This window comes from Rhinolophus hipposideros, assembly GCF_964194185.1.
Source record: "Rhinolophus hipposideros genome assembly, chromosome: 18".
Classification (NCBI taxonomy): domain Eukaryota; kingdom Metazoa; phylum Chordata; class Mammalia; order Chiroptera; family Rhinolophidae; genus Rhinolophus; species Rhinolophus hipposideros.
In genome coordinates this window covers 40976941-41004707 of record NC_138064.1, presented here as the reverse complement: position 1 = coordinate 41004707, position 27767 = coordinate 40976941, and the positions used below count along the sequence as shown (strand labels likewise).

The 27767-nt window shown below is 33.4% G+C and overlaps 1 protein-coding gene across 2 annotated transcripts in view; it reads right to left on the bottom strand.

Annotated features, from left to right (window-relative positions):
* Positions 1–27767, bottom strand: part of SEMA3E (semaphorin 3E) — a 251124-nt gene that overhangs the window by 52946 nt on the left and 170411 nt on the right. For both annotated transcript variants that reach the window (XM_081080109.1, XM_081080110.1), the window contains exon 5: positions 3610–3703. In XM_081080109.1, the coding sequence (XP_080936235.1) occupies positions 3610–3703 (94 nt within the window). The remainder of the gene's footprint in view (positions 1–3609; positions 3704–27767) is intronic.

Genomic DNA, 27767 nt, shown 5'->3' with positions numbered 1-27767 from the left:
GATGACTTGAAAGGCATAGGCAAATACTCCAGAAATTCATTTTACTAAATAATTCATCGTTGCAATAAACGTTTTAAATGAGGTTGGAGTGTCTTGCATACTTACAGCCACTTTAAATATCATATTGGTAATCATAGCAGGGGGAAATGTGGTTAAACATGCAGAAATATTATACCTGAGATATGAACTTACATGTCCCCCAAATAAATTGTTATTAACAATGACATTAGAAGAGTAAGAGCAATTAATAGATCATTTCATTTTGATTGGTTTCTGAACATACAGAACACAGTTCAATAAGGAGCATGCTTTACTCCTTGAGTTCTGTCTCACATAGACTCATTATGTTATTAACATTTCCTTTCTAAATTAAATTATAAATGTAATCAAAATGTAACTCATTAACTTGTCTTTCACCTAGCAAATGATCCTCATTCTTTATTCCATTTTTCAGTAAGCTTTACGCCATGGCAACTGAATTTAAAGTTACTGAGATGAAAATTCTATCTAAAGTTAAGAAATTGTAAGAAATTCTCTGATTTGCAAGCCCATTTTTTTTTCTTTGGGAGCCTTGTTAGTTTTACGAGTTTTGTTACTAATTCAAGTTTTTTTATCATGAAAGTGCATCTTCATGTAAACAGGCATTAAATGTTAAGAGTCACCTATAATTAACAAAGAAACAAAGAAGGAGCAATGGTCTAAAGACTGGCTGGTGATCCCACAATGCAATGCATACTATATAGATGATGTATTATAGAATTATATACTTGAAACCTATCTAATTTTACCAACCAATGTCACCCCAATAAATTTAATAAAGATAAAAAAATGAAAGTATTAAATGAGAGAATCTAAGAAAATAATTAATTAATTAATTAATTAAGATGGTCTTTTTTTTTTTTTTTTTTTTTTTTTGCTAGAGTCTTGTCCTAACCCATCAGCAGAAAATGTGTGTGGTCATAAAATACCACATTAATGCATTCTTTCCCTGTCAGAGTAAGCTACATTGAGCTTGCCAAATTCCAACACAGGTAGCTCCATTTTTCCAGCCCAAATTCCTGCTGCTTTTTCAATTGGGTAAATTATTTCCACTTCCTCTCTTTTAAAGAGTTGCTGGCTCACATAGGTTATCAGGTTTCCATCCCGGTGGCTGCTACATTTCCATAGTGAGTGAACGATCTCTCAAAGGTACTTTGGGATGAAAGCTAGTGAATACATGTGAAGAATTATATTTTTATTTCTTTTCTTTGGAGGGATTATTCTATAACTTTTGTGTTTAGCTTGGAGGGCCCTTATGATTTGATTTCTCTTATGAATAAGTGAAACAGCCACCCAGATGGCAAGCACTTCACATTTCAGCAGAGTATAATTTGATTTGGAAGTTCAATGAAACTCACTTGGAAATGTCCCTCTAGTAATATTTCCCTCCTTAAAAAATTCAGTTTCAAATTTCTGGTTTCATGCGTAAACAAGCTCCAGGGAGTCTGAGTGGTGAGTGGCAGGGTGGCAAACAACATTACTTTTAAAATTTAAATGAAATGTTAAAAATAAATGATACTCAGATCTTCTTAGGATTTCACTATAAAAGTTGCATTTACTGTGTAATTTTTGACTTTCAATACCATTTGTTATAATTTTATGAATAATATCCCAAAATTTATTTTGGTCACTTACTTATTTAGGAATCTTAGTGAATATTCCATTCAGTCTATATTTTACAGAGGCCTTTTTTGTATAGTAAAAGAAAGGTGATTAAAAGTCGTTTTCATCCAGATATATTCAAATCCTAAATATATGCAGTTTAAAAATCACCAAAAAAGTTAGGAAAAAATTGTATGAGTCTATCAAATGTATGTATATTAATACATATATGACAATCTACTAGGAATTTCTAATATTTATGAATTTGACATTCACCAAAAGTGTCATTACTAAGGTTTTGGTTCCTACAAAGCCTAAATTGACTTAGGAAACACTATTCCTATATTTAAAATCTCCCTTATATTTTGTTTACACACACACACACATACACACACACACACACAACACACACACACTAGCTTTACCTATTGGACCTGAGTACCAGGAGTGGGAAGGGGGAGTGTGGGGAGTGATATGCAAAGTCCATCAAAATCAACTGTCTGGAATAAGCTCAGTGAACACACAGTCTCTAGAATACACAGGAATATCTATACCAACTCTAAATTAAGCATGAGATATTGTGATTAATCATCAGGGGAAGTTATCAGTTTTAACCATTTATTTAAAACAGTAAGTCCCTACATGTTTTTTACACGTTTTCATTTTCTGTGAACAGCATGAAACTAATATTAGCATATAGTCAGTGTTGCAAATATAATCATATAATCATATATAATATACGATTATAATCATATATAATATATATAATATATTATATAATATATTATATAATATATTATATATGATTTATATAATATAATATATTATATGTGATTATAATCGTATATTATATATGATTATAATCATATATTATATTATAATAATATAATCATATATAATCGTCCATTGTACAGCACCTATAACAAAACCTCTCAACGCTGAGAAAACAGAACGATTCCTAACAGCAGCTATGTTAGGTGTCCAGGATGACTTTCTTCAATCTTATCCTTGGTAACTCATCCATCTGTCTGTACCATCATAGGGCTGGAATACTTTAACAAATGTGCCATTTTCAACCCCAAATAGTATAAAAGAGAAAGGAGAGTCTTTTGCTGTGTCTTAAGTAAAATTCTCATGTACGTCATCTAATTAAATTGAATCAAACTGAAATCTAGATCAGACATGACAAGCTTATTCTATTATTCCAATGTGGACATTTAATGGTGATTTGAGCTGGTGACCTCTATAGTTTACATTCTGTATTAACAGGAATTTGGATACCGTGTTTCTCTGAAAATAAGACCTAACTGGAAAATAAGTCCTAGCATGATTTTTCAGGATGCTCGTAATCAATAAGTCCTAACGCATCTTTTGGAGCGAAATTTAATATAAGACTCAGTCTTATTTTCCTGGAAATACGGTAGGGCTTATTTTATATCACAAGCATCCTGAAAAATCATGCTGGGGCTTTTATTTTCCAGTTAGGACTTATTTTCGGGGAAACATGGTAATAACTTTGAAGTTCTCAATTAGGATGGTTTTCTGTTGTATTCCAACAATACAGCAAAAGACATCAATGACAAAATATTAAGTTCCCCCAAATCATAGAATAACTAAAACAAAGAATTAACATATGCTAAAATGGTTTAGTTTCTCTAGTGGAATTTTTATAAAATATTCACATACCTACATTTTGTGAACAATAAATGGCACAATACAAAAGGTATTATTTCAGGTATTAAATGACAATTTGTGTTTTCAGAATGAGATATGCACTCTTCATAGCAGTTGCATTTGTTTTAGAGTCAAATTGATTCAAGTTAGCATGGTTGAAATGTAATATCATTGTTCCTAGCACAAATCAAAAGATATGACGAGGCAAGATATATAAAGAAATATCAAAAGAATGTAACTGAGGTTTCAAAATCATTATGACTACCACCTGATGTCTGAGGCAGCAATAATTACCAATTAAAGTGGAGATGAAGGAGGAGCTGGGATCAAAAGGACACCTGCCCCTTCCTCTCTCAGATCTGTGCGATTCCAGGTGAAACAGGGGATCCTTGAAAAAAAAAACACAAAAATACCATTATGAACGTACCAACTTTAATAAGAATTGCTCAAATAAGTATATTAACCTTAATTATTTAAAACAGGTATTGTAAATAGGGCACCGGAGAGTAACATCAAAATTTTAGGAATAAATTGGGTTTTATGAAAAAATACATAGGTTTTGCAGGCTCATAAATGCAGGCTCTCACTCTAAAATGAACGAAATTAGCAGTTTTCATCACTTGATCGGACAGTACTTATTATTCTGAGATGTGTTAGTTAAATATTCCAAAGGAATTAAAACATGCTGAAAAAAGGAAAATAAAAAAGAGATTTAATGATAAACACAGAAATGGGCTTTTATTCCATAGGACCATTATTGATTGTTTGAACAGTATGCAATAGAAAATGATAAAATTTTCCATCGATAATCAGAAATATTTATTTCCAATCATTTTTATTCTTCATCACATATTCTCTGTATAGACAACTAATATTTAATAATTCAGAGATGATTATTGCGTAAATAATTACTTGACTATATATATGTATAAATAATGTCATATTCTGAGCAATATTTCAGTCTGGCTTTACACAAATGAGATATTGAAAATTAATATTTACATGAAAAACGACTACTTTATTGGTTCCTACTGCAGCACATAACCACAGAAATTTTCTCAGCATGTTCTCAAATTTCAAAATTCTCATTAACCAATACTTTTTTAATTAACCTCCATTAAGCATGCTATAAATGGTTGGGATAAAAGAAAATTAGCTTGGGAAAGTGACAATAAAAATCAATATGGAAAATTTGGTAGAAAAAAAACTACAGATGACCCTTGAACAACACAGGGGCCAGGGGAGCCTACCACCGTGTAGCCGGAATTTGTGGATAGCTATAGTCAGCCTTCTGTATTCATGGATTCCCAGCCACAGATTGAAAATTTAGTGGACCCTTGTTTTGTTTTTTTGTTATTTTTAAAATCTCATATAAGTGGGCCTGTGCAGTTCAAACCCATTTTGTTCAAGGGTCAACTGTACTTTGCAATAGAATACTGCTGATCCTGCTCACTGGGGTACATATGACTAGACTTGCCCATCTGTGAATCATGAACCTATAAGCAATTATAGTACCTAGTAATCTTTGGGAATAGCATGCACTTCTCTTGAACTTTATCATGACTTTCCTAGTCACTCCTATTATTCTACTTTATCTTCTGTCCTTATGTTGCCATTCTTACTTAACACACTTTCCTCTTTCTCTCTATAATAACCTAAAATCACCATTTTGATTTCTCTTTTCCAAAACCTTTCTGGTAAATGCTGAGCTCACGTGACCCCTATAACCCCTGGAGTCTTATCTTTGGAATTGAACCATAATCTATAGAACAAATGTGTCCTCCTGACCCAGAGTTGACGAAACTGATATGAGGACAAAAAAAAGTTACCTATTTAGACACTTTATACAGATTAGTATAAAGTAAGAATGCCAGTAAACCATTTGAGACATTTTTGTGTTCACTTCCCATAGATTAAAAATTTGCAATGACACGGCAAGAAAACATTTGTTCAAATGAGTTAGAATTATTGGTCCACCCAGCTAATAACTATGCTAAAGGGGTTTCAAGTAAATTTGTGAAACAATTCCATAGAATTATATGGAGGAGGAAGTGATCAAGTCTATGAATATCATACCTGTTCGTCCCTTTAGTCACTGCCACTTTACAAAATATTTGGGAAAACAGGTAGGGTATACATATTATGTATGTCTGAATACAATCAAATGTCTAAATGCTCGGTCATAGCTATTGAAGAAATATACTGAACTGTTGTTTGTTTTTTTTGGCAGGGTGAGGGGGGATTTACTTTATACTGTATGTTATTATACTGTTTCAATTTTCCTTTTCTTCTAATTTTTAGTTTTTATTTTTTTAAATTGCGATATAATTGACATATAGCATTAGTTTTAGGTGTAAAACATCATGATTCAATATTTGCATATATTGTAAAATGATCACAGCAATAAGCCTAGTTAACATCCATCACCATAGACAGACACAAAACATTTATTAGTATTATTTTTTATTAAATTTATTGGGGTAACAATGGCTAGTAAAATTACATAGGTTTCAAGTGTACAATTTTATAATATATCATCTTACATCACATTGTGACAAGAACTTTTAAGATCTATTCTCAGTAGAACTTCCTGAAATCAAGATTTTCTATAGCTTCAAAATTCTGTAATAATCAACTTTTTATGTCTATTGACTGATGAAGTTGATTTCTCTAATGAATATAATTAGACACCTTAAACACTAAAATTGAAACTGCAAGAGAAAAACAAGTATAATGCTTATTTGTTCAAGTAGAATACACTCTTTAAATTTAAACTGTCAAGTGAGTACAACTGATAGAAAATGCAAACTGTCAGAATTCAGAGATCAAGAGAATCCCAGATTTGGAAGAACTGCAGAAGTCACAATGTCTTAGAAAATTCACAGGTTTTTATAAATATAAATCATAATCTAGGTTCCTGAGGCTATTGTTGATTTGTGGATTTCAGCATGTGTCTAAGGTATCCAGTATGTGACATAGCAGTGTATTCAACTTTCAAGGGGAGACTTAATCAATAGGAAACTATATTCACAGAGCCTATAACTCTAACAGTTTGAAAACAATTAGGTGGAACCCAGAATCATCCTGGAATTTTTAGTTATGTCTGAGACACAATTCTGTGCAATACGTAAATCTGTTTGAGTTTATAAAAGGACATTCTCTTTTATGAAACGTCAAGTTTGACAGTGAGAATACATAAGCATTGAATACTGAATACTTGTATATATCCTCTGAGATCTATGCCTTAGGTCCAAACTTAGATGTACCATGACTGAACCCTTCCTATCCTTTTCCAGAAGACTTCAAATATCTATCTCTCATTTATTTGATGAATGGCTAAAGCTACCTCAACAAAGTCATTAAAAATAATGAACAAATTAGACATTTTTGCATCACTGTTAAAAAAACGTATTTTTCAATAGATTAAAGGATAAATATATCCATGTTAATTTTTTAAAAGCCTATGCTTTCAATGTGTATATATATATATATATATATATATATATATATATATATATATATATATATATAAAACCACGATGTACACTTTAAATATCTCAAAATTTTATTTGTCAATTATACCTCAGTAATGCTGAAAAGTGCATGTGTTCTGCATTTTCTAAGTTTTCAGCCCACTAATAATTTTAAAAAAGGCAAAGTATTGGAATATCCCTGCTTTAAATAAGCACCATTATTTTTCTGTACAAAGAGAAAAAGGTCCAGATCTTTAGAGGATATAATCATCTTACCCATACATAACACTTGGTTAATAATACTTTGGGAGTTAAATAATACAAAAATGGCAGACAATGTCAAATTAGTAGAATGTGATACATCTTAAATTTGAAGACTACTGCAATGTGAATTTTAAAGACTCCAATATTTTAACAAAATAATGAGGAGTTGCTTTAAACTTCTGTCAATGGTATAAATCCTCTGTCTTATCACTTTGCATAGATCGTCAGTGACACTGTCTCCAAACTTGGCTGATTGTTAAATGAATATTTTAATTACTAAATTAAGATGCTGTTACCTAGCACAGAAAGCTCTACATTTCTTTTTATTAATCAGAACATATCTTTCTGCAGGAGTGTAATATAGGTGCTATCAATATTCTTTATTTGAATCATTGTATGCCTTAAAAAGGTAGTATTCTGTCCCTGCTTTTTACTTTATTTTTGAATTACTAAATTAAGTGAAGTTGTAACAAAAATGTTGTTCAGTTTTTGCTTTTGTTTTAAATAATAGCTATTATGCTGTTATTACTAAAATAACATTTGATAGTAAAAAAATAGTGAAGGGTTGGCATTTTCCATATAAGTAACTGGAGAGTCTGTCTACAACCATATGCAACTTTACATTGTTATTATTTTGAGCCCAGTCTCTTTTGTTGATTCAAGTAACAGCTTCATCACAAATGTCGCCTGTAACAAATGAGTGAGTGGCCTCAATAAATTTCATCTAAGCACATTTTGTGCAATAATAACCTGAAACCATATTTATATGATACCTCAGAGCAGGTAAAAGAAAGAGGCCAATGCCAGCATAAGTAAGAACATGAAATTAACTTTCACTTATTAAATCAATACTTTAAGACATTGTTAAAAATAATCCGTCTGTGGTTAAGGCTAATTAAACCTAGAAAAGTTTTGCCTCTTTTATAGAGATATTAGAGATAATATGAAAACTAAAATCATATTTCTGGCCCAGGTTTATTGCTCCTCCTAACCTTTCTACCATGCCTTCTGAAATCTTTACTTCATGGTATGTAAATCCTTAGGACCACACTCAATTTGCAACATGCTTCAACACTTCTTTGCCTTAACTGAGTCAGAGCTCCCATACTAGTCAAAATCATAGACCCTCAAAAACGGTCCCGTCCTAATCCCTGGAATCTCTGAATATCTTCCTTTACCATGTCAAAAAGACTTTGAAGATGTGATTAAGTGCCTCCAGATGGCAAGAATATTTTGAATTATCCAGGTGGGCCCAATGACATCAGTCTTTAAAAATGTCAGAGAAGAAGAATGTGATGATGATAGCAGAGAATCAACTAAAGTGATGCAATGTGAGGAATACGAGGCCTGCCATTCAGTGCTGGCTTTGAAGGTGGAGTAATGAGGCCATGAGTCAAGAAATGTGGGTGGTCTCTAAGAAGCTGGAAAAGCCAAGGTAGTAGATTCTCCCCCTATATCTTCCAGAAGGAAGCAGTCCTGTTGACACCTTGATTTTAGCCCAGTGTGAATCATTTCTGACTTCTCACCTACAGACCTATGAGATACAATTTTTGTGTTGTTTTATGCCATTAAACTATTGTGAATTTGTTATAACAGCCATAGAAAAGTAATACTCATATAGCTCCTATGAGGATACTGCTTCCTACCTAAGTCCTTGTAAATGATGGCTCCCTTTTCGCCCACACTCTACATTCTGCAAGGAAATACTAACATAACTCAGGCTCCCTTATCCACATTCCAAACTACTATACCATCAACCATTCTTTTCAAGACTCATGCCATCCACCTGTGCAATCAATTTGTTGCTGGCACCTACTGACGTCTTAACAGTCATCCACTTCCACAGGCTGCTGCTTCTACCTTTTGAAGGATAATGTCTGTGTGCCCATTCCACAATCCCACCTCGTGGTTCCTGTCTCCTCCGTGGACATGAACTTCCGGGCCATTATATTTCAGCCACACACCTAGACCATGCCATAGACTGAAACTGCTCAAAGGTGGAATGATAAGCTTGAGTGTTCTGTTGATTCCCCACAGCCTTCCAGCTCCTCTCCGTGATTATTTGTAACACGATATATATTTTTTGACCTGATACAAACCTCTAGAGTTGGGACCCTTTTATTTTTTTCAAAATACAAAAGTCCCCTCTCCTTCTCCCCCTTAGTCAGCCCTCCATTCCTTTGTTCCACATTCTCTCATCCAGGTATCTGTCATCCCCATTCTAAAATCTCAGATACTGATAACTGCTCGAGAAAAAACATTCAAAAACATAAAACAGTCATTAACAATCTGCCCTCAAAAATGCCAAAAAATGTATATGTTTCTTCGGTTATGTCCTTTTATAATTCTTTTGAGCAGCTATTTACTCAAGTACCCTAACTTATGACCTCTCTCAACACTCAGAAGACAACCTCACGCCTTATGTTTGATCGAGAAAATAAGTTTACATCATTTATGTAGTTATTTTTTTTAAATCAACGTTTTTCCTATTTGTCAGGGCCTGACCTTGGAATGGGAAACACAGTTGTAAACAGAGTGAAGCCCCAAACCCCGCCACTCTACAGTTTTCATAAAGTGACTCCAGATAGTCTTTTCTTTCCTTTTTCTTAACTATTTTTTTCTTTCTCTTCTAGCAATATTCAACATTATTTCCTGCTACCTGGCACTTATTTGATTCACTCCTTTACCACTTATCTCCTTAATTTTAACACCAGCCTCTTGAGCAGTGTCCCTGGCCCTCAGCCATTAATTCTCTATACTGCTGCCAAAGATTTATTTCTGAAACATGAATTTCCTCTTACCATTTCCCTGCTTCAGATCTTTCATTGATTTCCCATACCCTCCACAGAACAGTCTAAACTCCTTAGAATTTTATATAAAAGACTTCTTTATCTCTAAAATGCTGCTCTTCCTGTCTGGGTACCAGCCATTCTGAACAACTTTCAGGTTTCTGAATATCGCTCACTTGGACTCATCCATATGTTTAGAATAATGCCCATATAAAATTAAAAATTCATCACAGACTTTCTCAACTCCAGGAATCCTGATCTGACTCTTTTGTCTGACCTAGGGTGGATTCCTACCCCCTTCTGTGTTCCCAGAGATTATAAGAGTCCCTCTTTTATGTCATTTGTTTCTATGTATTATAATTTTTTGATTTTCTTCTCTACTGGTTTGTGGGGTTTCCTTGAGGAAATTGCCCATGTGACATTTATCTTTGATCACCTGTATCAAATAAAATACCTGGCACAGAAATGCACAACTGTTTATGTTGTTTGAAGAAATATTACATTTCCAAAAAAAATTGTTTTCTTATCTCCTTTCTTGCCTGGTCCTTGCCTATTTTCTTATAGATCCAAAACAACTCACAAAACATAGCTGTGGACAGGTGTTTTGATTTGAACTAAACAATGTGTACAAATTATTATGCTATGCTCTGTCGTGCATGCTTCCCTGGGGCTGCCTACAGAACATCATAGTTCTCTTGTTTTCTATATTTTGATTGCCATCGCCTTTAGTGAAACTGATGACATCGCTACAATGACTAAAGGAAGAACAGATATGCCCTTAATTTCCCCAGCTATTCAATGAAGATAACATATTTTATATATACTTTTCTAATTTCTGATGGAATCTTGCCAGGATTAATATATTAAAGTTTAGGATGAATCTAACATAATTTAATGTCTCATGACACATTATTAAAAATTATATCTTGTTTTATTAAAAATAAAGTATAGGAGAATTAAAAAAGACATTTTTTTTTAAATCTCCCAAGACCTTATTGATGACATTGCTTCATTTAAACTAATATGGAGATATAACATGGAGGTACATGCATTTTAAGTTAAGGCTTCTCTTCTCCCACATGACTGATTTTTTTTCCCATGAGTAAAAGTATTTTCTTGATACTGTGGCGTACAAAAATGAAACTTCAATACAGAATTGAGAGTAAAGACTGAGTTCTTAATTTTTTTTGAAACAACTAACTTGATAGAAGTTTTTAATAATTTAACTGTTTTTCCCCCATTATTTTAGAGCAGAAGCTTTGTTTACCTTGTTAAGCTACATATGACAGAAGATGCACTGATCTAATTCATTTTAATGCCTCAAGACTCAATATATTATTTTTGAACTTTAGACAACTGAGATGTGGAAATTGTTAAAAAGAAATAAAAAGAAAGAACATTTACCATAAAGTGAACAGCACTGATATTATGATGGAAAGCAGTCAAATTCCAAACTTTTATTGCTTTATTTTGCATTGCTCAAGCTGATTGCCAAATTATCTACAAGTTCAATAATAAAGTTTTGCATATTATTTGCAAGTTCATTGTGATCTTAAATGCAGTGTTTAATTTAAAGCACAATCCAATAAAATAATACAAATGGAGTAATATAATTTTCTTTCATGAAGTGGAATTCAACAACCAAACCAACCAGAAAACTTAAGGCATGATGACATTGTCAGTGACCCCAAAGCAATCAAGTTTATGGTTCAAGTAATGTGTAATGTTGGTGTTTGATCCTATTGAGAATGTTGGTCACGATTTACACTGGCTTTCCATTATCTATGTTTTAACAGCTGGAATTTCTGCCTAAGTAATGTGGCTTAAATTTACAAGACATTACTAGTATTCACAGTGTGGGCTGCACTGTTCATTTCCATGTGATATGGAGAAGTTTTTGAATAGATCGTCCTCTGAGAGAAAGCAGGACATCTAGGTTACAAATGTGGACAGATGCATTTGCCTTTCAGAAAAAAAAAAAAAAAAAGTGTCTGTAAAGAGTAAATGGTAGACGTAGAGGAATTTTCCTAGAGGAAAGCCCTCAGAAACCAGCAAGCCTACTGTAAGCTCTTTTCAGTAGGTATGAGTCCTTGCATATCAGGTGTTAAGTGGAATGCCAATTAAATGAAATGAAAATTTCTCATTAATAAATCAGCTTTGTGAACTAATACTATTTTTTCCTTTATTGCCATTGGGATATTCTGAAAGGTGTCAAAAGTAAACAACATTACAAATACTACACGACAAAACAAATAATCACTTATTATATTAGCTATTTCTAATGGTTAGTGGAAAAGTAAAATACACAAGGCTCAACTGCCTAGAATAAAAACAGCATGCACATTAATTCTTTATCTAATAGTTATTTAATAATCTGTATGACAAATTAATTTTGAATGTGATTAACTATACCATTTTTCCTTTCTTCTGCCAAGCAATAAAAACATTTACTAAAAAAATATTTGAAATGTTTCCCAAAAACTTAATAAACAAGCAGGAAAAAAAGATACGAGAAAAGGGAGAAGTTGTTAGTAAATGTTTTGACTTCAAGGCTAATAGTTTTGCATTTTAATTGCTTTTGTTTTCACATGTTTTCTCTAAAAATAACATATTTGTATAATACTTTAAAATTTAGGAAGTATTCTTGCATATGTTATCTTATTTCATCCTGAAAATAAGACTGTGAAGTAAGCCAGGGTCAATAATATTGTTCACAAATATTATTGCCTTTTTATATGTGTGGAATCAGAGGCAGGGTGAGGCTTTGCAAGTCTCAAAGAGTGTCTTCTAGTTTCATATTCCTTTTACAGTAATACCCATCCTATCTACCATTGTAAGTGGAGAAGGCTGTGTATGTGTTTGTTGCTGGGCATGGTTGTGTGTCTTTTATCAGGTATTTAATTCATAATCAAGTTTCAAAAATGTACATTAATATATTTTTTAAAGAAGAAAAATATTAATAAAAAATAAAACATAAAAAAATATGTTATGTCATTATTTATTTATTAAATCATGTGTTTCAATATTTTATTTCCTTTAATATTATTGGAATAACTGCAGAGGTAGCAAAAATTCTTTTAAAAGCATATAATCCATCTAGGTAAAATTCAAACTCAATTTTCCTGTGCTGAATTTTTAAAGACACATTTGCCTAAACCTATATTTGAAGGCAAGATAATCTTTCCCCTCTTTTGGGTATTCATAAGTCATTACTTCAGGATTCCATTCTCCTCCTTACCCTGAGCGCCCTTATCTCATGCCAATGTTCTCTTAAATTCCACACTGATAGCTCTGTCAGATATGTATGCCTGGAGGAACTAAGAGATTTGGAAGCAAGTACTTCTCCAACTCTAATGATCACGTTGTCCTAAAGCCTGCTTTTACTGGAAAACAGCATCTCCTTGCTGCCTACCTGCCCACCACATCCTCATCACCTTCCCAAATTTAATCATGTCCTTCTCCTGGTTCTTCCACATTGTTATGGAATAAAATCTAACCTCTGGAACGGCTCTCAGGACCTTCAGCATGTGACCTCAGGCTTTTTCCCGTATGACTCCCACCATTCAATCAAAACTCCAGCACAATCTGACTGACTTTCTTTAAAAGTTCTATAAATGATAACATTAAATGAACTCCCACAGCTCTTTGATTATATTTTCCCTTTGAGAAAAAATAATTCGATCTTCCTTTGCTCTACACACTAACTTCTATTTAATGGGAAAATGATGCTGAAAAACGACTTTACGGATATTCTCCAAGACTTTTCCCATGGACTATGCTATATATCTCTTATAGCATTATTCCCATTGAATTGTGAAAAATAAATAAATAAATATATACATAGGTACATAAATATACATAAATACACATACATATGTATATGTTTCTTTTTCTTTCAACAAATACTTAAGAAACCCATTTCTTAAATTCAATGATGAATTTAAGAAGCAATGAAGGCTACTCATTTTACACGCCATAAAAATTCAGCAAAGTAGCCTCTCTAATTGTCAATTTAACAAATCACAAAGCCAAAATAACAGGTGACTACAAGTAATATATAATATAGTAGGGTAGTCCTTTTCATTAATCAATATATTAACCATACTTCAATATCTAAAAACTACTTTTTAATAGTTAAATCATGTTAGACAAATACATCATTTCAATGGCAGAAATAAAATAAGGTCTCTGATACTATGTTCTCAAAAACTAGTAAAATGTAAAAGAGGAAGAAGAAGAAGGAGAAGGAGAATAGGAACTGGAATAATCATTAGAATGAGAGCCAAGATATTTTTACAAAGAGAGTCAAATGAAAATAGAGATAAAAATGGTTCTGATTCAATCTTACTCGAGTCCTATAACCTCTTTCAACCTCAATTTCATTACTTATAAAATATATGGAATATTTCTGTGCTGCTATCTCCCATGACCGTTGTGAGAATCAGAAGAAGGAATGAATATAAATGAATATAAATGAATATAAAATGAATATAAAATGAATATAAAAGACACTGAGAAACTACAAGTACTAGAAAATCTGAATATACGACATAATCATATAGAAAAAGAAAACTGACCTCTTACAGATGCAAGGGTTTGCAAATGGGTGTTTCATATCATACACAATGGTGTATAATGCTGGTTTCATTCAGTATTTTGTTTTTCTTTTTGTTGTTCTACAGTTAACGTTAAAATCTTGTTCTATATTATAAGAAGCCAATGTGGTGTAAGGGTACACATTGTTACGAATAGAATTTCAAAGCACTGTGGATAAATGATGGGTTATTCAATAAATGGTGTTTCAACAACTGGGTTGCCATTTGGAAAAAAACAGTTTGATTATTACCTCATGTCCTATAGCTCTGTAGCCCAGATTGATCAACAATTTATACATAAGAAATGGGATTACATGAGGAATAGAAAAAGTTGTAAAAATCTTGTATATAACCTTGGGTATGTGAAAAGGCCTTTTAAAGACACAAAATTCAGAAGACACGAAAAAAAGATAAATAATACGACAAGAATTAAAAAGGAAGGAAGGAAGGAAGGAAGGAAGGAAGGAAGGAAGGAAAGAAGGAAGGAAAGAAGGAAGGAAAGAAGAAAGAAAGAAATATCCTACATGGAAAAAGCACCACAAGCATGTTTTCACTCAAATTTTCTTTTTTCCTTAATATATAATGAACTTGTAGAAATCAATAAAAACCATGAAATAAAATTTGAAAATGGTCTGAAGCCCTAGATGTGCAAAGTGGGCTTGGGACATCTTTTCATTCTAGAAAGCAAAGACAGCTATCAAACTATTAGGGTTATATCATATAACAAAGACTTAAATGTCAACTTGAAGTATCTACTTGATAAGAATGAGACAATTTGTTCACCAATAAGGATAATAACTGAAAGGGATTAAAAGAAGCCTAGACAAACCTACAAATATGAACAGCTGAATGTTGGCAATATATGTTGGAAATATCCTGCAAGGCCACATTAGAAATGTCATATTATAATAAATATCTTGTTCTGAAATTATTTTTTTAAATTTTTTATTAGTTTCAGTTGTACAAAACAATGCAATGGTTAGACATTTCACCCCTCACAGTGATAACCCCCTCCCTCAATCTATTGCCCCTCTGAAATCATATATACCTATTACAATTCCACTGACTCCATTCCCTATGCTATACTCCATATCTTGTGACTATATATATTAAATTATAGTTGACATACAATATTATTCAGCTTCAGCTTCAGGTTTACAGTGTAGTGGTCAAGCATCTATACCGTCCATGAATATTAAGAAATTTGGTATTTTAAATATTTGAAAGATGATTACACACACTCTTATAATTATAGCATGGGTACCAATTTCATTCACTTACCTTATGATCATCTGTGTCAGATTTTGTAAAAGTAAAATTTACTATGATAGAAAGTCCATCACATATGTCTAGTCAGTCCCATCCTGGAATATCCAGTTAATCTGATTTTAAATTTACAATTCATATTGAGACTGAAACAGCATTCCATGACAAATGACTCAAGTTGCTTATTTGGAATTTCTTTACATAAACAAATTATACAATATTCAAAGCAGAATTATATGTACAAAGCCCGAAGAAAATAAAGTTTTGCAGTAATCCGCATAATGTAATCCGTCTAGATTTTATAATTTCAGTTTCTGCTTAATAAAATGCCAATAATTTTAGTGAATGGAACTATGGCTATTTTTGGAAGAGTTATGAACATGCTATCCTGTACAGATATGTTAGGGTAAATTTTGTAGAAAAATGTAGTGGTAGCAATATTTGTTCAGCATAAACAGGTGTTTCACTTCTGATATTCTTTCTACACTGTATGACAAAATAATTGTCACAGCATATTCAATAAAGCAACTGGATTGAATTGTATCTGTTTCTTAGATAAAATATATGGCATATATGTAATAATTCATATACATGTATATATATAATTATATGATAATTAAAGCAAGCAATTACAGATATTAATATATAAAATATTAAATAGGAGATAACCTTAAACATTATTTACTATTAATTAAATACTAATTGGAGAATGGTAGAAATAATGAATAAACACTTACGTCTACTGTCAAAAAATGTAACTGAAGAATAGAGGTATTAGGTTGGTGCAAAAGTAACTGAAGTGTAAAAAGTTGAAAATAATTGCAAAAACAGCAATTACTTTTGCAGCAACCTACTAATTATTTAGATATTTACACATCACAAAAAATGAACCATTTTGACTTGTAAGCTTTAAGATCTGGATTTCTCATCTCTATTGCTTTTCCTGTCTACCTTCTCTGGGTTTGAGTGTTCTCACTGTTATTCTGACCACACAATGAAACAAGAATCAAAATTCTTTTTTGAGGACAAAGACGCTTTTTATACAATTATGAATATCTGCTTTTCATGGGAAGGAAGTCATAGCCCCTTTTTAGTATGCAGACAGGCTTCAGGGCAATTTTTCATTTCTGATTCCCTGTTCCCTTTCGTTTGGACACATTTTAAAACTCCTCAATTCTATGAGTGTTCCTACAGCTGACTGAGTCATACATGATCACAAAGGATCCCAGTCCTGTGTGGAGAAGAATCGTCGGTAAAAGGAAAACCAAATTCACCATCTGCACAGTAAGAACTGCACAGCTGCAAGAAGGAAGACACTTTCTGTAACAGCTGATTTGTCCTTCACCCCTGGCTGGAACCATATACGCTTGGAGTTAATAGTATCAACAAAGAACGTTTTGGTAAATGGGGTTAATGGGTAAAGACTTTCATGGTAATCAGAGGAGTCTAATCTGAGGAATTCTTGGCTTTTTCTCAGGGAAAAAGAAATATACATGAGGAAATGTATCCACACTGTAGTATTCTTATATAGTTAGAGTAGAGTATTCCAAAATTATATTAAAAGCTAATACTAATTAAACCCTTTCTGAACTTATAATTCCCAGGCCATGGTGTAATCTGCTATATACTCAAAATGGGGAAAGCCTGCTCCATGAGTTAGTCTTGAGTAGGAGAGAGCACATCCCACCTTTTTTCTTGCATCTCGTTCCTTCCTGTACCAAACCACACTGGCTTATTACCCAGGAGTAATAGGGATGTGAGCATATCCTTGGCGTGTTTTCATTTTTTTTGTCTGATTATTCTGTAGGCTGATGTCTGTAGGCATACAGCATAGAATAGAAATATAACAAAATTAAAGAGACAATCAGCATATTTCACAAGGACCACATGATCAGTGATAACTGAAGGTAGAATAAAAACAGAACCTAATTAACTCATTTTACAGATAAAGTTTCTGAAGCTCAGAGATATTAATGGATTTATCCAAATTTACATAGCTAGTTATAAGAAGATCGAATTCCAGTCTCCATACCACTCCCCCTTAAGAGAGAAAGAGAAAAAAACCATTTCATTCAAGACTCAGATGAAGGAATGGTTAGAAAAGGAGTAGGCCTGAGTGACTATAACCAAACTTGTACAGGGGAAGTTTAATAACCAGGAGGGACAGAAGAATGAGAAAGCGCAGTAGAGTGAGAATGTGAATGACACTGGCTTTCTGAGATCAAGCATTTGGATTTCTTTCACTAGAGGTTCAAGAGTAAATCATTAATGTTTTAAAAAGACATTGTTTAGCAAGATTAATTTGACAGCAGATAAATAGTTAGATTGAAGAACAAGTGAAAACTGTAAGGAAGCTAGTGGAGGCAGTCAGGGATAATAATAGTTCTGACAGAAGAAAGAGAATTTGGAATGGTTTGAAAGATAGTTTAAAGATACGGCTGAAAGGATTTTACCACTGATTCAACTTGGAGAAAAGCTGGGTTGATAAAACAATGTGGAGATTTTAAGCACGGGTGAAAAGGAAAAAGAGTAATATCTTTTAATTGTGATATGGAACAGAATAAAAAGGAATGAAATGATAGATTTTGAAGGAAACATGAGAAAGTCCATGTTAAAATTGTGTTTGATTTACTATTTGGATACGTTTTAGAAGACAAGAAATAACAAAAACTCAATATAGGACATCAAAAGATATGTTAGGATTAGGAATTCAGGTCTGTATATAAATGTGTAACAATAGCTGGTGCCAGTGGAGAAGTTAAAGGAATAATATGATGATGGCAATGCCGCTGCTGCTGGTGACGCCGACAGCTGACGATTACATAACATTTATCATTCATCGAGCACTAGTCTACGCGCTTGACTTCTATGAATCCAATCTTCACAACATCCTTATCCATGGAGCACTAGTACGAGTTCCATTTAATGAAGGAGGACACTGAGGCAGGCAGAGAAGTGACTTGCCCCAAATTACACAGCCAGCAGAAGATAGATTAAGCCTACACGTGTGGAATTGAGAGAGAGAGAGAGAGAGAGAGAGAGAGAGAGGCAGAGAGACAGAGATGTATCTGAACCACTATCATCAGTTTGAATTGTGTCATTCCAAAGAGAAAGGAAGAGGTCTGAAAGACACAATCCAAAATGTTGGTGGTGATTTAGTCTGGGAAAGGTACAGAGATTGAGAAAATATCGAAGAAGTACTTTCAATTTGTCTCTGTTCTTTGCACTCCTTTCAAAGGAGAAGGCAATGACTTGTATGACTAAAAATGACGGAAACAATATCATTACTTACATATGAAATCAATATATTATTATAGAGGAAAAGATTATAAATATGTAAAAGCTGAAAAGAATGAATTTTGCTAATCCTACTATCAAGAGAGAACCGCAGTGGAAGCTGTTATATTTCCTTCCAGTCTTTACAGCATTTTGGATATCTTACTTCATAGAGCTCATGTTAAATTGAGTTTTACTTGTTTTTCAAACAAATGGTATTATACACAATCTCCATTTCTTTAAGAAAAACTTCTCAATCTCCAGTGCTATGTTTTAGGTGCAGAGCCTTTTTTTTTTAAGCCCCTATGTCCACTGATTTCTACGTAGATATCAGTGGAGTGAAGAATAGTTGTCTACGAGCCCGGTTTTGTCTTGAAATAAGGTAAGCATTCTCCATTTAAATATCTGCATGTCCTCTTGGCTCCTGCTACTTTTGTCCTCTTGCATATTTCATTGATGTAATTTTTATATTATCTCAGTAGTGATTTAGCCACCTGATGGGACAGAGAGTCCTACAGCAAGTCCTGAACGGAAAATGCCATTAATGCAGAGTTGGTTTACTTGTTTATTTTCTTCCTTCCTGTGTTTGCCAAAGCTGCTACACCGGGGTAAGTGTTTTGTATGTTTTTGTTTGTTTTATAGTCTTTTTTTTCATGCAGCTTTATATGCAGGCCAGCCTCTGAGTCCGGGGTATCAGTGAAAACTGGGTTGATCTGCCTGAGCCTGGAAACTGGCCTAGTCTGGAAAGAAAGATCAGGGTGAAGCTGATGGACAGACAAGGTAGCATAATACCAGACGTTGTGGTAAGGGTGTAGATGTGAGGGACAGGGCAAACCAGAGGGAATTACAGAGAGATGAGACTGTTAGCGCAGAGGCCCATGGCACAGGCAGTGGACTTGTGGCAAAGCCAGAAAAACGTAAGATGAGATACAACCAAGAGAGTAATGCTGACACAGCAAAGAGACATCCAGTTACGCCCAGAATGGCAGTACATTCAGTAAGAGAAAGAGATCAGGGTAGTGGTGTCTCTGTGTCATGGAGGCAGAGTACTAGATTAAGGAAGGAGACAAAACCAAAGCAGGACCCCAAAGACTGGAATACAGTTCATAGCCAAAACCCAGAACTAAAGAGCCCACGGGGGTCCACTTAGGATAGATAAAGTAAACAAAGTGAAAGTGTCACCACAAAAACAAAGTGCCAGAGTTCATATGAACTGGCATAGGTCACAGCAGAACCACAGCCAGACAGACTAGATGCTGCTTCCTCTGACTTATTCAACCAAGGTGTTGCTAATTTGAGCTAAGCAAAAGTTTACTTGCATAGCTCAGGTAGAGGTAGCCTACAACTGATGCCATTTGAGCTACAGAAAAACTACTGGAGCTGAAATAAAAGCAGTTTACTATATAAATTACACAAGAGGTAAAAATCTAAATGACAATTAAGAACTTAGTAGTTTAAAAGTAAACTGTCAAAAATTAGTTTGTCCATAAGGCTGGAAATATCATACATGCATATACTTTAATATATATGCTTATACATATACATGCATCTACATGATCTTCTTGAATTATCAGTAAATATTGATAAGAATATTCAAATATGTTTAAATGTTTGATCATACCGCATCCTGAATTTTAAAAAGTCAACCGAACACATTCAATTATCTTTAGAAACATCTTTTATGGATTCATATCAATTCAATAAATAGTTGAAGCTCTATGGATTCATATCAATTCAATAAATAGTTGAAGCTCTGGCCAACAGTATTAGATTAAGTAAAATTATGAGGCTGATATACTCGTATATGCTCATTATTAGTGAATGATTTCAATGACTATTACCAGGATTATGTTGGGCCATGAAGAAACAGAGACAAAAATGACATTCTTTTCCCTAGAGATACTCTGGCATTCATATAGAAATCATAATTCATAATTAAAGTTTTTGCAAGTACAGTGAAAAGAAAAGTAATTAACTTCACCAGGTGGAAACTGAGATAAGCATCACAGAGAAGGTGATGTATGAGCTCAGTCTTGAAAAATGAGTTAGGATTTTCCAAGCAGAGAATAAAGATGAGTTTTTCAAGTAAAGGGATCAGAATGAGCAAAGACATAAGCACACATTATCTTTGAGCTGTGGCACAAAACATTGTGATTGTCTCACTGGTCTCTTATAATAAGGGAAGTCGTGAAGGTCACATAGGATCTACCTCCTCCTTCTGTCATAAGATTCTTCCTCCTTTGTCAACATGAATTTTAAGAATTTTATTATCAAAGAAATTCTTCCTTTACAATATTCATGGGAAATTATTTTATGGGTGTTCAGTAGGTATAGGAAATGCAGATGTAGAGTTCTGGATAGAAGTCAAGACTGGGGATAAGATTTTCTAGTCAGCAAACAGATGACAGATAAAGTCATGTGAATTAATAAGAATATCAAGAAAAGTATGCCTTGTAGAAAAACACATACCACGAATAGAATTCCTGTAATCAGCAAAATATAAAAAGCTGGAAAGGCAGACTATTCAGAATTTTAAAACTGTAAGAAAAATAATGGTCCTAAAATCTAAAAGAGGAAAGCTTCTATACAAAAATTATTTAAGTATCGCCAAATAGAGCAAAGAAGTAGCATAGAATGAGGAGTTAAAGAGATACTTATTTGGCAACTAGAAGGTTATGAATAACAGTAACAGGAGCACTTAGCAAAGTGATAGAAGAACCAAAGGAAGATGAGGAAGTAGAAATGGCAAATACAGACTATGCTTTCAAGAAACTTATAGGAAAATTCATAGGAAATCCTAGAGTCAACAAAGTCAAGAAATAAGGTTGTAGGTCAAGGAGACGGGAGGCTAATTTTTTGTTTGTTTTATAATTTTTATTTTAGAATGAAGAAGTCTAAACATTTCTGTGTGTTGAAAGGAAAGAGAGTAGAAAAAATAAATACAAAATTTGGTAGATTAAAGTAATGAAGAAGGTAAGAGATATGATAAAGGGCATACAAACTGTGTTTCCCCGAAAATAAGAACTAGCCGGACCATTAGCTCTAATGCGTCTTTGGAGCAAAAATTAACATAAGCCAAGTCTTCTTTCACTATAATACAAGACCAAGTCTTTAATAAAATATAAGTATAATATAATATATATATATATATAATATAATACAATATAATACCGGGTCTTATATTAACTTTTGCTCCAAAAGACGTATTAGAGATGATGGTCGGCCTAGGTCTTATTTTCAGGGAAACACGGTAGATGGAATAAGTAATCCAGAATTACTTATGATGAGCGAAAAAGGAGCATCAAATACTTAAATTTAGAAGTAGAAAGAGGGGAGGTTGTGGCTTTTTACTTCATGGCCTCCATTTGCATTTTAACAGGAAGAAGACATTTCAAGTACTGAGAGTTAAGGACTAGGAAATCAACATTGAAGACCTAACATGAAAAAAATCAAATAGTTAACATCGAGTGTGCTTTATTACCTACTAATCCCTGGGGCATCTGTTGTCCCAAATATCATACCTCAGAAGATCCATACAACTTGGGCAATCTTCGTATTACAGTAGAAACTTTACAGATGAAAGAAACTTACAGATGAAGAAACTGAGGTCCAAAGATGTTAAGTACTGACCCAAAGTCACACAGATAGTGAGTAGCAGAACCGAGATTTAAAATTTCATCTGTCCTGTTTCATAGCCTATATGTTTCACTACATTATTTTACCCCCATCCCACCTCCAGAATAGTAGTGACTTGGACAATGCAAAAAAAGTTAATAGAGGACTAAAAAAAGAAAAAGAAAAGAAAAACAAGAAATGATTGACCACTTGTAATTGGGTTCATCTGAATAACAATGATGACAACCAACATCCTCTAATTTTTCCCTCCTGATACTCAGCAGTTTGGGAGCAGCACCGAAGAAAGAAAAGGTTCCAATGAACCAGGATTAGTAAATCACAAAGGTGGATATGCAGGGGACAGAGTAGTTTGTGATGGTGTTTTGGAGTATCACTGAAGTGAGGTGTCCACTGTGAAGGACTGAGAGAATAGGAAGATAACTACGGACAGCTGAGGATGAAGATCAAGTTTATAGAAGAGAGCGGAAAAGCAGTGGAAGGCATAAATTAAAACAGAAGACGCCTGCTTAGACACAATTATTCCAATCATCATTAAACTCTCTATATGGTGAGTCATAGTTTACAAAATGTCTTAACATATTACTGCATTCAGGAAAGAAGCACTGCATAATGGAAAGAACTTGGCCGTGGACCATGAAGCCCAAATATGGCCACTTACAGTTTTAAGAAGCAACCTAACTTCTTTTTCACTTTCCTCATTTGTTATAGGAGGGCAATAATTCCTTCCTTGTGGGAAGTTATGAGCATAAAAGCAAATGAAGAAAAACATCTGGCACATTGTATGCACTCACTACATGTTTTATTTATTAAGATGCTCATTGGAATAATTTAATTCTTACTAAAAGGCTGTGAGGTTGAAAAATATTCATTGACATGTAATTTTAGATTTAGAAAATGCCCTCATCTCATTTTGCAAATGAGAAAATGAAAGATCAGAGAGAAAAACAAGACTCTTCTGAGGTTGAACTAGGATGAGACTACAGCTTGTTAATTTTGCTCCAGAATTGTGTATTCCAGAAATAAAACTGAATCTATACAGTGATCAAGCAATCTATTAGGATGGTGCAAAAGTAATTGTGGTTTTTGCAATTATTTTTAACCTTTTAAATCACAATTACTTTTGCACCAACCTAATATATAGGCTACCAAAATCTGACATATGTTTCAGATGTGAGAATATGGATGGACATATAAAACCATATTTAACATTTTAATCTTAGAAGAAGGAAGGCTGTTGTTGGAGAAAAGGTTGTTGACACAGAAGCTTCTTTACACCAAATGCAAAAGGGAAATTATATTTAAGAGAGAGAAAAATTGAGACACCTATGCTCTCTAATGGCACTGAAGAGGCAGTTAGTGTAGGAAATGCTAAAAAAGGATTGTAAAGTCAATTAAAAAAAAAGGCACAGTGGCCAAAGTGCCCTGCCAAATAGTATTTTCCCCAACATCATGATAAAAAAGGCTCCATTCTGCTTGAGTCTCATATTACTTTCTTCTTGATTTTCTTGTAGGACAATGATTGTGATAAACAGCACATCAAGAATTCTGTATTCCTATTGAACTTCGTTAACCCTCTTTCTTACCTTTCTACATTCGGCTGTTTTATCTATACAGATACTCAAAATAAAGTTTTGGAGAAAATATATCTACAATATTGAATAATTTTAAAAGTTAGCAGAATAAATAAGTAAAATTAGTGTTTACTTACTTTAAAATATATTTTAATTTCCCTTTGGAAAATAAAACCTGACAAAATTGCATTTTCCAGACTGGAAAGAAGCAAGTCATTTTAATTAAGCCAATATTAGACCACCGAATTTTATTCTGTGTACATCTGTTCTATATCATGTTCAGGAGTTAGCAATAATATGGCATTTGATTGAATTTGTAACTTATTTAACTTGATTACACACAAAAAAAATCAAGTTTGTTGTAAGGAGCCAACATATTACTTAATCACTTAATGTTACTCAAATATCTTCATGAAAATATTCTTAAAATAAAGAAAGTCCCACCAGGTTAACATGTTTTCTCCTTATAGTCATTAACTTTCGATGAATGTCAAATGCATCTTAGAGTTAGAGAATTTTATTAACATCTTAAGGAATATTTTTTCAGCAATTTCTCCAAGTACTTTCAAGAGACTATTTAAAAACTGAGTCCATTTGACCTTTTTCCAACCTAAAGCAGACTAATGTAGCTACTGTAAAAGATCCACAAATACTCAATAGCCATCATATGAGGGGAAAAAAAAAATCATTTGGTTGCCACAGTATTACAAAGGTGAAAAGTGATAAACTATGACAATATTAAGTTATTAGCATGAGGTACAAAAGTCCAAATGCAGAAAGCTTCTGCTGTTTCTCTGGAATGAACTTATATTGTGAGCACTGCCCTTAAGATTGTTAATGCCCCTACATAAAGAGTTATACAATAATTATATCTCAAAGTTCAAAGATGGAAAAGTTAATTAAATTAGCTAATTTTTATGGAGTATTTACTTCACTAGTGGGCTAAAATATGATTTTTATTATTTTTTATGTTTAAAATATTTTATATTTAAATATTTTACATACACACACACACACACACATACACACACACACGTAATTCCTACTACTGACTCCAGGAAGACAATATTATTGAAATCCCTGTAAGGTACACAGTTAACTTGCAGTGAAAAAATGAAAACTCAGATATTTCTGAACCAAAGTTTATGCCTTTAATCTCTATACTCTTCATTCCTAATGAGAACTGTATAACAAATCTTTTATCCTGGACTTACCTTGATTGACAACCAGGTCAAAATCATAATCAGGAATTGTTAGTTTTATTCTTCCTCTCTGTTCCTGTTTTCCCACCACCTCTTTTTATATAATTCAATTGTTCTATCCCACCACTTTTCCCAATTTTATTTTTGACGTTTATTTTAAATTTTCTTTCAGTTTTAAAAGGTAAAAGAAATGGTTAACAATAGGAATTATCTTTCACTGAGTATTTTCTCTATATCCAACACAGAACTGGATATTTTACATTTACTGCCTCATAAAATCCCTAATAAACCCATTTGGCAAATGTCAAGCAGTTCTTCAATGTCCAACTGAACACTTCAACTCAAGATTGACTCAAAAATTCTAAACCTCAATGTATGAAAAATGCTCAACTTTATTAGTCATCAGGAAAAATAAAATTAAAACCACAATGTAACACTACTACACACCCACCAAAATAGCTAGAAAAAAGACAAATACCAAGTACTGTCTGTGGAGTATGGAGGAGTAACCACAACACTCATACATTGCTGGAGGGCATGAAATTAGTATAACTAGAAAGCAGCGTAGTAGTATTTGTTAAAGCTGAAAATATGCATACTCTCAGTAATTCCACTCCTGCAATGTACTAAGCAAAAACAAGTATGTATGTTTACATAAAGACATACACAGGAATGTTCATAGCGGCCCAATAGCTGTAACAACCCAAATAATCAGCGAAAACAGAATGGGTAAATAAATTGATATATGACAAATACATAGATACACAGTATATCTATATCTACACAGTATATCTCACACACAGCAATGAGAAAAAATAAACTACAACTATACACAACATAGATTAATCTCACCTTATTATTAAGCGAAAAAAGCTAGGCACACATACAAATATGTGCTGTGTGATTGCATTTACATACAATTAAAAGAGGCAAAACTAATTTATTGTGACAGAAGTCAGACAAGTCATTATTGGGGGAGATAATGATTTTAAAGGGGGAAACAGAGATTCTGGGGTGCTGGTAATGTTTTATTTCTTGATCTGGATGCTGGTTACATAGATGTGTTCAATTAGCAAAAACGAATCATAGGTACATTTTTTTGATCTGTATACTTTTCTGTATGAATATCATAAGTTACCAAAATTAAGTGCAGCTAAAGACTGTTTCTGCTCTCTAATCTATGCTGCTTAATTTATGCCCCAATAAATTTAATTTAAAAAATGTTCCAAACACCAGAAAAGTAAAACAAATATCTATTACTATGTTATTACCAGTCCTTTTCAAGAGTTGGCGAAATCTAAATAATTAGAAGAAAAAAATGTGTGAGAGGGTACTTATAAATTCTATCTTATAAACATCTTAACCAATTTCTTAATTTAGACTTGTTAGAATTCTAAACAGAATTATACATCAAAGCCTCAATATAATCAAACCCATTCATTCACTCACTCACTCATTTATTCTATGGTTACTGACTAACTATTAGATTCTAAGCACTTAAGGGTTTGAAGGAAATTCGTGACCCTTCTAGAACCTGAGGAAAAAATGCAAATGCCTGCCAAGGCCAGGCATGGATGACAAATTGGCAGAGAGGCTGGGTGTGAGGGCGCATTGTGTGACTGATGGGAATTATGGAATACTGTTCATCACATGCCCCTATTGAGGCACCAATTGATTCTTTTCATGTTGGTCCAATGGAAATCACAATTTACAGTATGAAACCAACAGGTTTTCAAATGTAGGCTCTATAAAAGAAAACAAACAGGAAACACTGTTTATGACAAACAAAGTACATCTGTGAGCTGAATCAGGCATGTGGCACTAGTTTAAAACGTCTGATCAAACTAAGAGACATGAATGCTTGCTGTGTTACAGCCATGGGCATCTCACTTGCCCTTTACGTGCCCAACTAAGAAAGCATCACACTCATTCTATGAGGATTAACAGTTTGCCTTAGAATTAACAGTTAAAAATAAATCCCTTAATCACATACACTGTGGTTCATTCTTACTATGAAATAGTATGCAGCCATTTAAATGCATGAGAGATAATTATTGTGCCCTAACATACATTATGTCCATGAAATATTTTTGAGTAAAAAGCAACAAAATCAGGGCCGACCTGGTGGCTCAGGTGGTTAGAGCTCCATGCTCCTAACTCTAAAGGCTGTCAGCTCGATTCCCACATAGGTCAATGGACTCTCAACCACAAGGTTGCCAGTTCAATTCTTCGAGTCCCACAAGGGATGGTGGGCTCTGCCCCCTGCAGCTAAGATTGAACACTGCACCTTGAGCTGAGATGCCTCCCAGATAGCTCAGTTGGTTGGAGCGAGGGCTCTCAACCACAAGGTTGCCAGTTCGATTTCTCGAGTCCCACAGGG